The following is a 14,036-nucleotide window of genomic DNA, read 5'->3' as shown; positions in this document are numbered from 1 at the left end:
GAATCCAGATCATCCATGGCATCACCGAAAAATAGAGTTTCCACAACTTTTTTCCCTCTCTCCAGCCATGGTGTATAGGCCCACCATTCCACTAGTTTTGTGAAAGATACTGATGCTGCCCAGCTGCATCTAAATAGGGATAATATACTATCCCAAGGATTCAAGGCCATCCTATACCCTATGAAGAGGTGACTTACCATTACCTAATCCATGTTGCACATCACGCACCTATGACCTAATCAGATGCTCAACAGTTATGATCTTATCCAATCATGCTATATAGCTTAGGGAACAAGCAAAATGCGGGGCAAGCTGACAATAGAAAGAACTCACAAAAAAAGCACCATCAAAAGTCCTTGTCTAAATCCTACAATCTTCCCTTTGTCTATAGATGAAGACGAAATATTATCTTGCCAAAACGAAGCAACCAAGTGTAGACACCCAATTTTGTTAAGGTGGTACTAATGATAGGTGGTCGCGAGGATGAGTCCCATGATGGGCTCAAGGCCCCAATTCTCTTTCTCTCGATCTCTCTTTGTTAACAAAAACTATCTCCCAAAAATGAATTTTCCCCAAGGTTAAAACCGAAAGCCCGTTTTCACACAGCACCCGCCTTTTACGGCACAACAAAAAAAGCCCGTTTTTACACGACATTCGCCCAAATTTAACTTTGAGTCAAAAACATACAAAAGTTGTGTACACCAATTCAAAGCACAAAACTAGGTTAATTGGATTCTCCTTGCCGCAAGGAATCCAACAAATCAAACCGTGCGTGATTTGGAGTCCAAACGAAGGAGTTATGGTCTGTCAAAGTTTTTGAAAACTCCCGAAAAACCCCGAAAACCGGATTTCGGACGCACCAAAATTGACCACGCCACTTCAAATCATGAAATTAGGTTCATTGGATTCTCTTCGCCGCAAGTAGTAAAACGGATCTGATTGCGCACGATTTGGAGTCCAAACAAAGGAGTTACGGCCTGCCAAAGTCCCAAAAACTCCTGAAAAATGCTCGAAACACCCCTGGTCGACCTAACATTCACCAGAAAATCGCAATTTGTGATTTTTGCCGAGCATATAGGAGGGTGGGGGGGGGGGGGGGGGGGGGGTTAAGAGTAAACTCAGATCAGAAACCCAGTAAAAATCAGTTTTCAATTGATTTTCAGATCATTTTTCGAAGTTTATTTCATTTGCGACCTTCCTTTCAGAACATATATTCCACAAACCCTAGTTTTTTTTCCAAATAGAGAGAAAATAAATAAATACTCAAGGAGCTTACACCAGACATCGGCATTCTACCAAATTTTCGAGGACTCGGAGCGACACCACTTTCCAAGAGTCGATGTTCTGCCAAATTTTGGAGAACTCGGAGCTACACCATCTGACCAGCGCCGTTACGCCGCCGAATTTTTGAAAGACGTCCCCTCTCTATCGGTATGTTTACGTTAATTTCCCAGCTTTTCGCATTTCCATTATAAAACCCGGAAAAGGGTCTGGGGTTCCTCTTGCCCCGAATCCTATGACATAAATCACGTACCTCTCTTTGTAAATAGGGTTACATTCCCTCTCCATTTCCCACCACTCTGTCTTCAGTCCCACTATAGACAAAAGAGAGAGAGGTGAGAGCCTAGTGCTCTGACGGTGTTGGACAAACGGAGAGAACCGAAGCCCACCGTTTCTTTTTTCTTTCCACGTTTCAATTATCCACATCAAGGCGATCGCTACGTGATTCGGGAGTAATCCCGCGAGGACCCAAATCACGCAGTAAACACCCCTACTCCGGATAATATTAACCGATTTTCTTGTAAATTCACTTCTTTCTAGAATAGGAATTAAGCTTAACCGCAATGAAGGATAAAAAGTTAAGGTTTTTGGTAAAGTTCTTTAAAAGCTGCCAAGTCAAGTCAAGAGACTGAGTTTATCCAAGCATAAGGGGTGCCTAACACCTTCCGTGACTGTAGCCATGTCCCTCACTCAGATTTCTGCAAAGACCATGCCTTAAAAACAGAGTAAAATTAGGGGTTCTAGGCCCTGACCTAGATGATAGCTTTGGTTACTACTCTTCTTATAAAATTCGGATCTTTATCCCTAATTCATCGAAAAAGCAGACACGGGTCCTAAGCCCCAACCTAGGTGGCAACTCTAAAAGACTCTTTTCTGTGGAATTCGGATCTCGATCCCAAGTTCACGGAAATGCAGACACCTTCATGAAAACACCCCGCTTTCGACACCCCTCAAACGTGTGGCGTCCGAGAGAGAAAAGGACCAGCACCACACCAAGTCAATCTACCAGTCAAAAAAAGCTCTCCTCCAGAGTGAACCTTCCAACTCATTCTTCCACCCTACTGAATAAACGAGGCAGCCACAATAAATCTCTTTTGCGAAGGTTACTTGAAAAAAGAGATGGAAAATCAGCGCACAGAGAATTAGACCTGCGATTACCTGTGATATGACCGAAATATGATACGGATATGGACACGGACACGGGAACGGAGATGTGAATCCGTATTTTCCAAATTCTAGGCACGTAAAAGTAAAATATTATAAAACTTGATGTGCTTCAGCAGTCTTAGTCATTAGATTCAGTTGTTTTATATTGGACATGTCCTTTTATGTAGGATTTTCTTTGGATTTAGGATTATTGAATGATTTAGGATTATTGTATGGAACAGGTTTGGGATGAACTAATTACTTCTTATGAATGACTCTAAATTTTAAAATTTATATGAATACCTAAGCTGAATTTGATTATTATGCTTTGGTTAACCTATTTTGGGAATACATGTTGTTGTTATCATTGAATTAGAACATTTTATTTGCTCCTAAATTCCCAGAAGTCAGCCTCTGAGCCCATATTTTCATAGAACTTAACTAGATTTAACTTCTTCTTTTTTTTGAATGGTTTAAATAGACTTAACTTAAAAGATAAAACTACAAGTAAATTTAAAGGGCAGTGATAAATCGAACCCCTAATATCTCTCTCTCTTAGGACTGCACTATATAAGGGTCGATTTAAGATATATGGGGGTCGATTTATCACTGCCCAATTTAAAATAGCATCTATAAGACTCACATCTCCAAAATTATAATTGCAAATATGTGACACTAAAAGGCAAAAAGAAAATAACAAATTATAGATAATTCAAAGAGGGTGACATATATTTCAAACATTATAGTTTTTTTAACAACAAAAATATCCATGAAGTATTTGAGTATGCAAGTAAGATATCAATAGCATAGCGTGTTGGGCATGGTATGTTGGACCTGGACAAGTATCCGACTACGTCACAAATATCGTCCTCGGGAATTTCTAGGCAAGGAAAAAGATCGGGATATGTTACTTTTTTTATTTTTTTCGGGTTTATATTGTTGAAAAAGAATAAAATAAAATTATTTAAAAAATATATAAAGGGCGATGATTCCTAACCCCCCCCCCCCTCTGTAGGACTATGCGCCCCCCTTTTGACGTCAAAAAGCGTTAAAGTCTGCCCACAATTATGAACAGCACAATCATGCCATGTTTAAAAAATTTTGAATAAATATAACAATATAATTTTTTTGCCTCCCATAATCATGACCAAAATAAAAATAAAATCATGTACAAGTAAAATGACTTAAGGCCAAATATAATCCAAATTATGTAAGGTTTCAAACTGTTCCATCTTCAATCTGTGTTATTAGAACCATGGTTTTAAATTTCGGTTTCGAAATGCATTTCAGCCCTCACCGAAACTGAAATTTCGGACAAAATGGGGTACACCATTAAAAATAATATTTTCTTAAATACCAAATTTCGACCGAAAAATGCTTTATAGTTAACAATTTTGAGATTTTTGGGGTGAATTTCACAAAATTTCAGACTAAATATTAAAAAAACGAAATTTCAAAATTTCGGCCGAAATCCGGTACCATTTCGGGTATTGATGATTTCGGTTTCAGTGTTTACCAGAAATCCAAAATATCTGTCCGGTCGAAATTTAAAGCCATGATTAGAACTTTATAGAGAACTAGCCCTAAAAGTTAACCTTTTATCATCCCAAAAAAATTAAACTTTCATCTATTATAGTAAAATATATACATAATTAATTCATATAATAGGCAATATAATAATAACTATAAAGTATAACATATCTACGTATAAGTTTTCATATACTATATAAGTATATACACTAATTTATACAAAACTTTTGTTATAACATGCATATCATTCTTTTTTAGACATGATATTCTCTGTAGCAAACCAGTCATGACAAATTGCATGCACCGTAGCCTATAATGATAGCATTTATGATTTACCATCCAATTCTAAGATTCCAATTCTAAGATTCAATTTGATCTAGCACTAACAATTTATGAATCAATTCAACTTTCTGAAAATTGCTGAAGAGGGTATGATCGCACTAACAATTTATGAATCAATTCAGCTTCCGATAATGCATATATGAGCAGCCAAAAATTCAAACTCTCTTCTTAAAAAAAAAAAAAAAAAAAATCGAAGCATAGGCGTTAAGAACATCTGATCCCAAAATCATGCATTACTTGCTAAATCATGGTGGCAATTATTTAATAACATAAACGAGCTTTGGGCCGATGAAATCTGATGAGATAAAAGCTAAATACAAAGTCCTTGGGGGCAGACCTGAGATTGGGAGAGTAGGATCAATCAGGGTCCCATATATGGAAAGCTTGGACTAATGAATTTAATGCGTTCAAAGATAGCATCATTTGAATGCATTGGAATTAGGGACAACACCTTCATTTAGCTGTACAAATGGCATGATGACCTTATCCTTTATGAATATTTCCCAAATCTATTTAAGAGAGTTGTAAACAAAAGATCCATGGTTGCTGACTTTACGTCTTATGCTAGGAACAATATGACTATCACCCTGATAATCCGTGTGGGGCTCTCTGTCCACGCCTCAAAAGAGTTCCCAAACCTCTATGCAAGACTTGCTCATATTAATCCTCCTGATGAGTCTAGGATGAGATAATTTGGAAGCCTGATTAAAAAAAAAGTGCATAACCATTCCAAACAAAAATAAATAAAAATAAAAAATAATTAAAAAAGTTGTATACTTGGTTCACTATGAGAAAAATCCTAAGAGGGGATAAATTAGCTATAAAGCAAAATATAAGATCAACCTAATTTCCCTTTTGTCGACTCATTAGTGAGGACCCAGGGCATATTTTTATTCTTTGTAACTGGTCTACCAATGTTTGGATTTTTTAAGTATTTTATTGTCACTTTCAAATGTCGATCCAGGCATTTCTGATAATACCCCGTCTTTAATTGACCTCTGGAGGTGGAGGTCCAGCCAGAAGATAGAAAATAAAACACTATATTGTATATGGAAAATATTGTTCCAAGTTGTTGTTTGGCTAATATGGTTAGAGCACAACTAACGCATTTTTACTGGAAAATTAATACCACTGAGATCTTCATAAATAGAGTAATTGTCTAAGTAGCTGAAAGGGCTTCTAAAACCTCTCTTTTCACTACAATTTATTTTCTGGATATTGTTAATGATTGGTTTACAGTCAGTATGGATTATGTTTGGCACCAAAGGCCTCAAAAATTTGGATTGCCTCTTCAAGGGGTGGATCAAACTTAACTTAGACGGGAGCAAAAAACATTTCCATTTCCATCCTCGCCGAAATTAAATCTATGTGATTTCCTTTCACGTTATATGTCCCCAAAATTTTGACCAAAATTCCTGAAATGTGACCGATATTCCATTCGCTGAAATTCCCTTTATTCGACCAAAATGGTCGAAACGACAAAAGAATGGAAAATTGTTATTATTTGCATTTCATTTCATTAATGTAGAGAATGATATTGGGTAGGCAACATCATTTAATCGCATTGCAAAGTAACTGTATCTTATGCATGGGATGTTTGATCTGCATGGGACCAATAATACCTCGTAACTCTGTGTTATTGACATAGAGTTGGGGTCCTTAGAGGGGAGGCTGGTCATTGTACTTTCTTATACTTCATTACATTGTACTTCTTATTGACTTTATTGTTATAGACATGCACGACAACGCATGTCAAGGGGTGTTCGATGTAATTAAGCCATTGTGAATAGTTTTACACTTTTATTGCTCATGTGATGGATTCTAAGTATGTGTGATTAATCAAGCATTTCCCAAACTTTAATTTTAAATTTTCATCAAATGAATATGTTTTTTAAAAGATTAAAAAATTTCATAATTTGCATATCTTTCCATACGTTTCTGTGATTTTACAAGATTTACCCCGAAACCGAAATGTTTCTATTTCCATACTGACAGAAGCCAAAACCGAAATTTAAAACCTTGGGTAGCTTTTCTGATTTCCAATGGAAGGATTGCCATCTATGTTACCCAAATACGGAATTGGATCCAGACAAGGACAAGGAAAATGAAGATACGACTCCGCATTTCCAAAAAAATAGGAAATGGATATCAAATGCCACAAGATAAGACACAAGACATCTAAATAAAATATCATAAGACTTAAATAGATTTAACTTAGATGACAAACTCAACTCAACAAAGCCTTTGTCCCAAACTAGTTGGGGTCGGCTAACTTAGATGGCAAAATTAATAATAAATTTAAAATATAATTTATAAGACTCACATTCTCAAAGTTATACGTGCAAATACAAGACACTAACAAGCATAAAACAAGAGAGTTAACAGAGGGGAAATACGTTTGAATAAAGTTCCACTTTTTCGGAAAAAAAAGGAAGGGAAAGCCTTCGTGTATACTTCCTTTTTTTTCTTTTGAGTATTAATTACTCCTAGTCCAATATATGAAGCAGATTTTAATGTGATCTGGAGAATTCATCTAGTGAACCCTATTGTAGATGGACCACGAGTCCAGAGCCCAAAAAACTGTGACAATCAAGTGATCCTAACCACCTGATTAGAGAACCTTAATCCATTGAATATGGTGTTCCTCATCTTTTTCTTAGATGTCAGTTTGCAGTCCTCAAAAGTCCTTGGGTTGTATGGTTAACACCCATTTGGCTGGTTTTGGGGTTGTCTCCTATTCATGATAGAGCTTCCCAAATAAACTCTATGATCATACAAATGTTCCCCATGTATTGAGAGAAACACTAAAAATAAGAACAAATTGTACAACACCGGATATATTCCCTAAAGGCAAATTAATCGCATGGAAATCCATGAACTAATTATTAGTTACTAATTACTGTATAACAGTGCACCCGTCCATCACTAGCACATACATAAGTCTGAATTGCACAAGATTGGATAATGTAAAGCTTAATGAAATATGTCAAACCGCAATGAAATGGATTTACAATTCAGAAGAGTTATGGGCATCAAAACAATCAAATAACCGCTTTCAGCTTCAGTCAGAATGCCATGAACCATAAGGACTAAAGAGAACTCACAGCTAAAGCGTGAAGGATAAAAAGAGCATGCCCAAGGAAAATAGCATCCACACTTGTAGCCCTATATACAAAGAAAGAAGGAAGCAAGGTAACTATGCAATTTATTCTTGTAAAGGACCAGATTTTACAAACAAAAGATTATGTCTAAATGGCGAAGGAAAGAAATCCAAAAATGACATGCGAGTAATTATCTGTTACCTGTCCTCAAAGAAAAAGGCCTGCTCCCCCAACCTTAATGATAGAGCCTCATATGCTATTGTTGCTTTCCTGTAAATCTGTCAATGAAGCGAATTCAATCAGTCAATTATTTAGACCTATGCTCTCATAGCAACAACACATAAAAGCTAAGGTTGCAACTTGGGTCAGGTTTTAGATTGAAAAACTCGACTCAATCTTGGGTAGGGTAGGGTAGGGTTTAAAGAAAAAACCCCAAACCCGACCCGACTCATATAGGTGTACTGTGACTTTCTTAAATATCTCTTGAATAACATAGCAAATTATTTTTCAATATATTGAGAAAATTGTTTTTTTTTTTTTGGAAAGTTGACAAATATATTCATATCATGAAAGATACATTGGGGACCAATAGTCCCACCAGATAAACACAGCATGATGGCATAGGAGCATACTCCTAGACCAAAAGAGAAAAAAGAAGTAAAACATCTACACACCCAACAACCGTCTAAATTAAACAGACCTCGGCTTCTCTTTCTTCAGCATTGACTTTCGTTATCCCAAGTAATTGCTTCACGGCACGAGTTTGCTTCCAGTGAAGAACCTTCCCAATTGGCCATGAAAGATCAGAAAAATATATATTATATGCAGCACTTCCATCAGAACCCACCCAGAGTTCATACAGTGCTGCATCCGCAAGCCATGAGCTAATCATCGCCTTTGTTGACAACCACTCTGGGATAGTGTGACTTGGAAGTTTTGAGTCCAAATCAACAATGCCATCTTCTTTCAGCTTTTCAATGACCCCACCTTTTTCATTGTTGAATGCAACATAATCACCAAGTTCAACAAATGGGATGTCATCTGAAGAAAATTAAAATCCATCGTCACAACAGGCTGATACACATATGCTGCCATGAAGAGCACCACAAAAAGCACCATACTCAACAAAAGGGATGTCATTTGCGGAAAATTTACATATGATGCCATGCATAATGAATATAATCCTTGGGCTAAAAGCAAAATAGTTTAACAAGCAACAATGACAGCTGACATGATGGGACACTGCTGGAATGCAGAGTTGTCCTGTCTGGGCCCATGGCTGCCGCCTATCCTGTGGTGCATCCACCAGTGGATTATGCCAGCCACATTCCCTGGCATTTTCAATGTCTAATAGGTATCAAAGATGAAACCAAATAAATAATTAGGCGTATGTGATCTTTGTTCTGTCATTGGGGATTCTATAATTGCAATTAAAACTTCCAAAAGGTCAGTTCGGTCGCCAAAACAAATATGAAAACTAAGAAAAAGAAAAGTAAAATCAGTTTATGAAATCCATCTCGTAATCATTCATAATGTATGTGCATGAGTGTGCCAGTGAGTGAATTCTTGAACAGTGAATTTATTAAAAGGCAAAACGCAAACCCACTAACGAGTTGCCACAGATTTGAAATTGCAGAAGTATTTCATTATTTCAACTGACGCCCGTTTAATCCTTAGTTAAATAAAATGTGCAACGATTCAAATGAATGATTTGAAAGTATAGTGTTGGTCTTGATATACACATGAACTGATGGCTACTGATGCCGGCATGAACATCTTTTGATAATAGCACGAACGCATCTTGTTTTACCCTTCTTAATTGACTGCTGAGAGCTTTTTGGGAATTGTAATAGCCTTTGACAGCTGGTTAAACCATGTAAAACAAGGTGAGTTCACCCCATCATCAAAACATGGTCGTGCGAATATTAATAGCCTAACTAATTTGAGTAAGTGGCGATTTTGGATGTAAAAAGAGAAAGCCTTATTAGTGACAAACAAATGTGTTATTTCCTGAAACCAAAATCTCATCTCAACTCTAAACCAAAATGTTCACTTCTTTTGCAAGATGCAGTTTACAAAAAAACTTCAGGTAAAATTCATATTAACGCAAACAACAAATACAACTTATAACCAACCACAAACTCCAATACCCGGCTAACAATACAGATAGCCAGTAAATGCATCATGCATGCATTTCTAACATAAAGGAAACAACAAACTCAAATCAAAGATACACAACAGAAGAATAAAAGATTTGTAAAAGCCGACCATCATAAACACTCAGATTATACATTCCAGAGACCCCAAAAAATGGCAACTAAAATCTACAACTTCAAGTGCCCAGACACAAGGATAACCCATAAAATAAGCACATTTATAGCAATAAAAATAAAAAGTTCAAAAAAGTTAATCAGATGATAAAAGATTATTAAAATTCGAAAATCAAAACACTCAATTATAAACAACAACAAAAAATTGAGCAGCTGCTACAAACATGGCACCTCGATGCCTATTAGAAACATCTCCTCTTTAGGTTCTCTTGGACCAGGATCAGTGTTTCAAAACACGGATGCGGGTTAACACGCAGCAAAAGCATATCAAAGTCAACTCGGCACAACGTGGTTGATTACTCAGTTGATGATGCAGTCATAACTTGGGAAAGTCAAAGGAGTTTTGACTTTGATTGACTTTATAGGGAAAAATGCGGACTCAAACAAGAATGCTGCCACTGTTAAAAAGAGTTGACTTGGGGGAGTCTATGATAACAAAGGGGAGTTTTGAAACAATGACCAGGATATGTTCCTGTAGAAATCAACTAACAACAACACTTTCCAATACCCTACAGCAATTACAATAACTAGTAAAATCATGCATTTGAAACAACAAAATGAACAGAAAGTTCGAGACAGATGAACAAAAGAACAAAGACACTTGGGGGCTGTTTGGATACAATCATACAAGGATTTTAAAATCCTGGATTAAGGAGACCGCCCGTCATTTTCTGATTTCTCGCCCCTCTCGTCGAGCGAGAGAGTAAGAGATTGTCCCATGTTTCCAGGATATAGAAATCTCAGAATGGGGAAGAGATTTCTAAAACCTAGATTTCTTCCTTAAAATCTAAGAAAACAATTGATATCCAAGATTTTAAAGAAAGAGACCGTCAGTCGTTTTCTAATTTCTCGCCCCTCTTTTACACTGCTTTCAAACTAAAACCTAGATTCTATAATCCACGTATCGAAACAGCTCCTTAGAAGTTAAAACCCATGAACCATAACAATGATAGTATAACATAGAACCAAGCAGAATAATAACCAATAACCAAAATCTCAAAGGCCCAAATGACTATAAGCAGGAAAATAAATACATTTAAGAGAATAACGTATCAACTCTATATAGTGTATTTGGTTGCACAAAAGCCAGGGAGGCTTAGGGATTTTGCTTGGCATTTAGGTTCTACGTCAGCAAAATTCCCGTTTGCATGCAATTTCTTGGGAATGCTGCTTTTTTCTCTCTTTTTCTTTCTTTCTCTCTCTTCATTCTCTCTCCTCTCTTTATATTAGTAATGACACCCCCTACTTATTCCCCTACTCTCCGAGTCTATGCCGCGCAACTCTCCGAGTCTATGCCGCGCAACTGAACACTACTTACCACTATTCTCCAAGGTAATTCCAGGCAAATCCAATGCTTGTCTCCTTCCTGCTGACTACTTATTCCACTAAGATACCCAAAAGCACAAAAATACTTAAAACCCAAACAATCCAAATCACCCCATTTATAATTAACCAAAAAAAAAAAAAATCAAGCACAAGGATTAAGATACACAAAATCTCATAAATTCCCATTTAGCACTGACAAATAACCCAAAAATTCAGCCACCTAGACCTAATCTCATAATAATAAAAAAATCCAAATATAAGATGCCCAGAAGAACAAAAAATCTTGAATCCAAGCAATCGAATAAAAGAGCAAATCAAACAATACACAAACAAAACAGAAATAAGAACAAGAGAAATTGAAGATTAAGAAAACACCAACTGACCTGAATCGGGACTCGTTACATCGAAATGCACATCGAACCGGACGTTGGCGAGCCGGAGATAAACATAAACCGGTAAACAAACCGGGCAGCCTGTTGGGAGGCCAAAACAAGGTTTCCTTGTAACAAGAACGAGCCCTTTTTCTTTCTGATCATCCATATGAACCCTAGACGAGAGTTATTCTTTTAGTTTCTGGGCCAGTTATGGATTTAGAAAATGTTGTCAATTGGAACAGATTTAGGGTTGCCAATTAGGTAACAACAGAGGATAAAAGGGTTTACTCTTTTGGGGAACAATTGTACCATGGAGGGTTTTGTCTGGGTTTTGGTTAGGGTTGCAACTTGGGACATCGACCCGACCCGAAAATAACATGGATCGGGACCGTCGGGTTTAGAAATCATGGGTCTTGGGTAGGGTCGGATTTTCCAATTCCCAACTCAATCTTGGGTAGGGTCGGGTTTGAAGAAAAAAAACTGCAAACCCGAAACCCGACCGACTCATATGAGTGCACTGAGACTTTCTTAAATATCTCTTGAATAACATAGAAATTTATTTTCCAATATATTGATACAATTATTTTGATTAAGCTGATCATGTCTTTTATGTGAAAATATAGTATCCTTCTTAAAGTTATACACTTGATGACATAAATTTAGAAATTTTTGGTGTGAAGATTTGTTTTTTTTTTTTCTACAATCTTTAAAATTAGTCACTATTCTATGCTAAAAAATGAAAACCCGACCCGACCCGAGAAACTATCTTTGGTTGGGTCAGGTTTAGGAATCTTGGGTTTTCCTGAAAAAAATTGGACTCGACCCGAGATTAATCTCGGGTACGGTAGGGTTTTGGAAAGCCCGACCCGCTCGACCCGAGTTGCACCCCTAGTTTTGGTATTCAGATCTACGGTACAAGAGGTACTTCTATGTGATGGGTTAGTCTTCTGTGGGCCCACGTATGTAATACTCTATTTGGGCAAGAGAAAAGTACAGAATGTGGGTACAAGTTTCGAGGAATTATGGATTTCGGGTTCCTTTTAAAACTGGCATGAAACACATGTGATTCTTCAAAATCGGGTGGGGAAAATACCTCTAACATGATAAAAGTCCTCGTATGTTGCCCCCTTCCTAATGGATGAGATTTGAGAACGTCCAATCATTATCTTAAAGGATGAGAACATGGGGAGTGAAATATCATCCAAAAACGAGAATCACAGATGAGAACGTGGGGGAGTGAAAATATCATTCAAAAACAAGAATTATTGTTGGGCCACAACATATATAAGATGCACCGCATAAATCATCTCCATTGGATGATCCCAACCCTCAGATCTATATAGGTTTCTGTAACGAACAATCTCATTGTAGATAGGACGATTAAGATCATCCAATGGAGATGATTTACCAGGTATAGTCTATTTCCGATGTGGCCCAACGAATGAACAATTTGGATCATCTATGAAGTGGGCCCACAATACTTTAAAAAAAATAATAGAGTACTTTAGATTTTAGGTGCACAAACATGTAAAATCTCATAATTACGTAGGTACCATATAACATCTTGTAACTAAGGTGACATTCCCTTAGCCCCTTATCCAGATTTACTAAGTAATGGAGAGAAAGAACTGATAATTTAGAAACTAATTTAAGAAAATTTTTGAAATTAAGGGGGATGGGGCAACTTTACGTAACAATAAGAGAGAGAGAGAAAGAGAGATTAGGAACTAGTTTAAGAAAAAAATCTGAAAATAAAGGGGGCAACTTTACTGAAAAAATAAAACTAAAGAGAGAGAGAGAGAGTTTAGGAATTGATTTAAGCAAAAAAATCCCAAAAATAAAGGGGCAAATTAACTGGAAAAAAAAATCAAAGAGAGACCTATTTAAGAAAAATTCCTGAAATTAGGGGGCCAACTTTACTAAAAAAATCAAAATAAATCTATGACTAAAGCCTAATAAAAAAATCCTAACTTTTAGGGGGGCAATTGCCCCCCCACGCCCCCCTTGGCTCTGTTACTGCGCCACCAGATTCTAAAGTATGCCGCCGGAATATCGAGTACGCCGCCAAATTATAGAGTACGCCGGCGGAAATAGGGTGTAAGCGGAAATAATGGGTACGCCGATGGATTCTAGAGTACGACGCCGGATTTTCTAGGTTCAAACATTTGTTCCAAATGTATCGAGTATGCCGCCGAAATATCGAATACGCCGCTAGATTCTAAAGCACAACGCTGGATTATAGAGTAAGCCGCCGGAATATCAAGGGGTACGCCGGCGGAAATAGAGTGTAACTGGAAATAATGGGTATGTCGCGGAAATAATGGGTACGCCGGCGGAATCTCATACAGAGAGGTGGTATTATTAGAAAATGCCACCGTTCCATATTGATGTCCACGTGTCGTGGATCCGACCGTCTATGCACATTGGCAACAACCAAGATTTAAACGAACCCATGGACTATGGGTTCAAAGAAAGATTTCAAATTCAAACCAAGCCGGCTGTCTATAGAGGCGCCAGCATTCCAAAAAGTTTTTCAACATGTGTCAAGCATCCATCCGTCTCTAGTTATTTCCGACAACCAAGATAGAAACGAACCCAAGGTTATG

The 14,036-nt window shown here is 37.2% G+C and overlaps 1 protein-coding gene across 2 annotated transcripts in view; it reads right to left on the bottom strand.

The window, feature by feature from the left end:
• Positions 1–11,905, bottom strand: part of LOC143856401 (metaxin-like protein) — a 38,294-nt gene extending 26,389 nt beyond the window's left edge. Inside the window, exons 1-5 of one of the 2 annotated variants that reach the window (XR_013238187.1) lie at positions 11,440–11,905; positions 8,101–8,441; positions 7,602–7,678; positions 7,404–7,464; positions 4,637–5,000 (exon numbers count right to left, since the gene is read on the bottom strand). Coding sequence is in view for 1 of the 2 variants with exons in the window: in XM_077366601.1 (XP_077222716.1) it covers positions 7,404–7,464; positions 7,602–7,678; positions 8,101–8,441; positions 11,440–11,596 (636 nt within the window). In the remaining variant the exon portion in view is untranslated. The remainder of the gene's footprint in view (positions 1–4,636; positions 5,001–7,403; positions 7,465–7,601; positions 7,679–8,100; positions 8,442–11,439) is intronic. The other variant, XM_077366601.1, reaches the window with a different exon arrangement.
• Positions 11,906–14,036: the final 2,131 nt, after the last annotated feature.

This window comes from Tasmannia lanceolata, unplaced genomic scaffold (assembly GCF_043159265.1).
Source record: "Tasmannia lanceolata isolate RefF3 unplaced genomic scaffold, GAP_Taslan_0.1 ptg000023l, whole genome shotgun sequence".
In the NCBI taxonomy this organism is placed as follows: Eukaryota; Viridiplantae; Streptophyta; class Magnoliopsida; order Canellales; family Winteraceae; genus Tasmannia; species Tasmannia lanceolata.
This window is presented reverse-complemented; position numbering and strand designations above follow the sequence as displayed.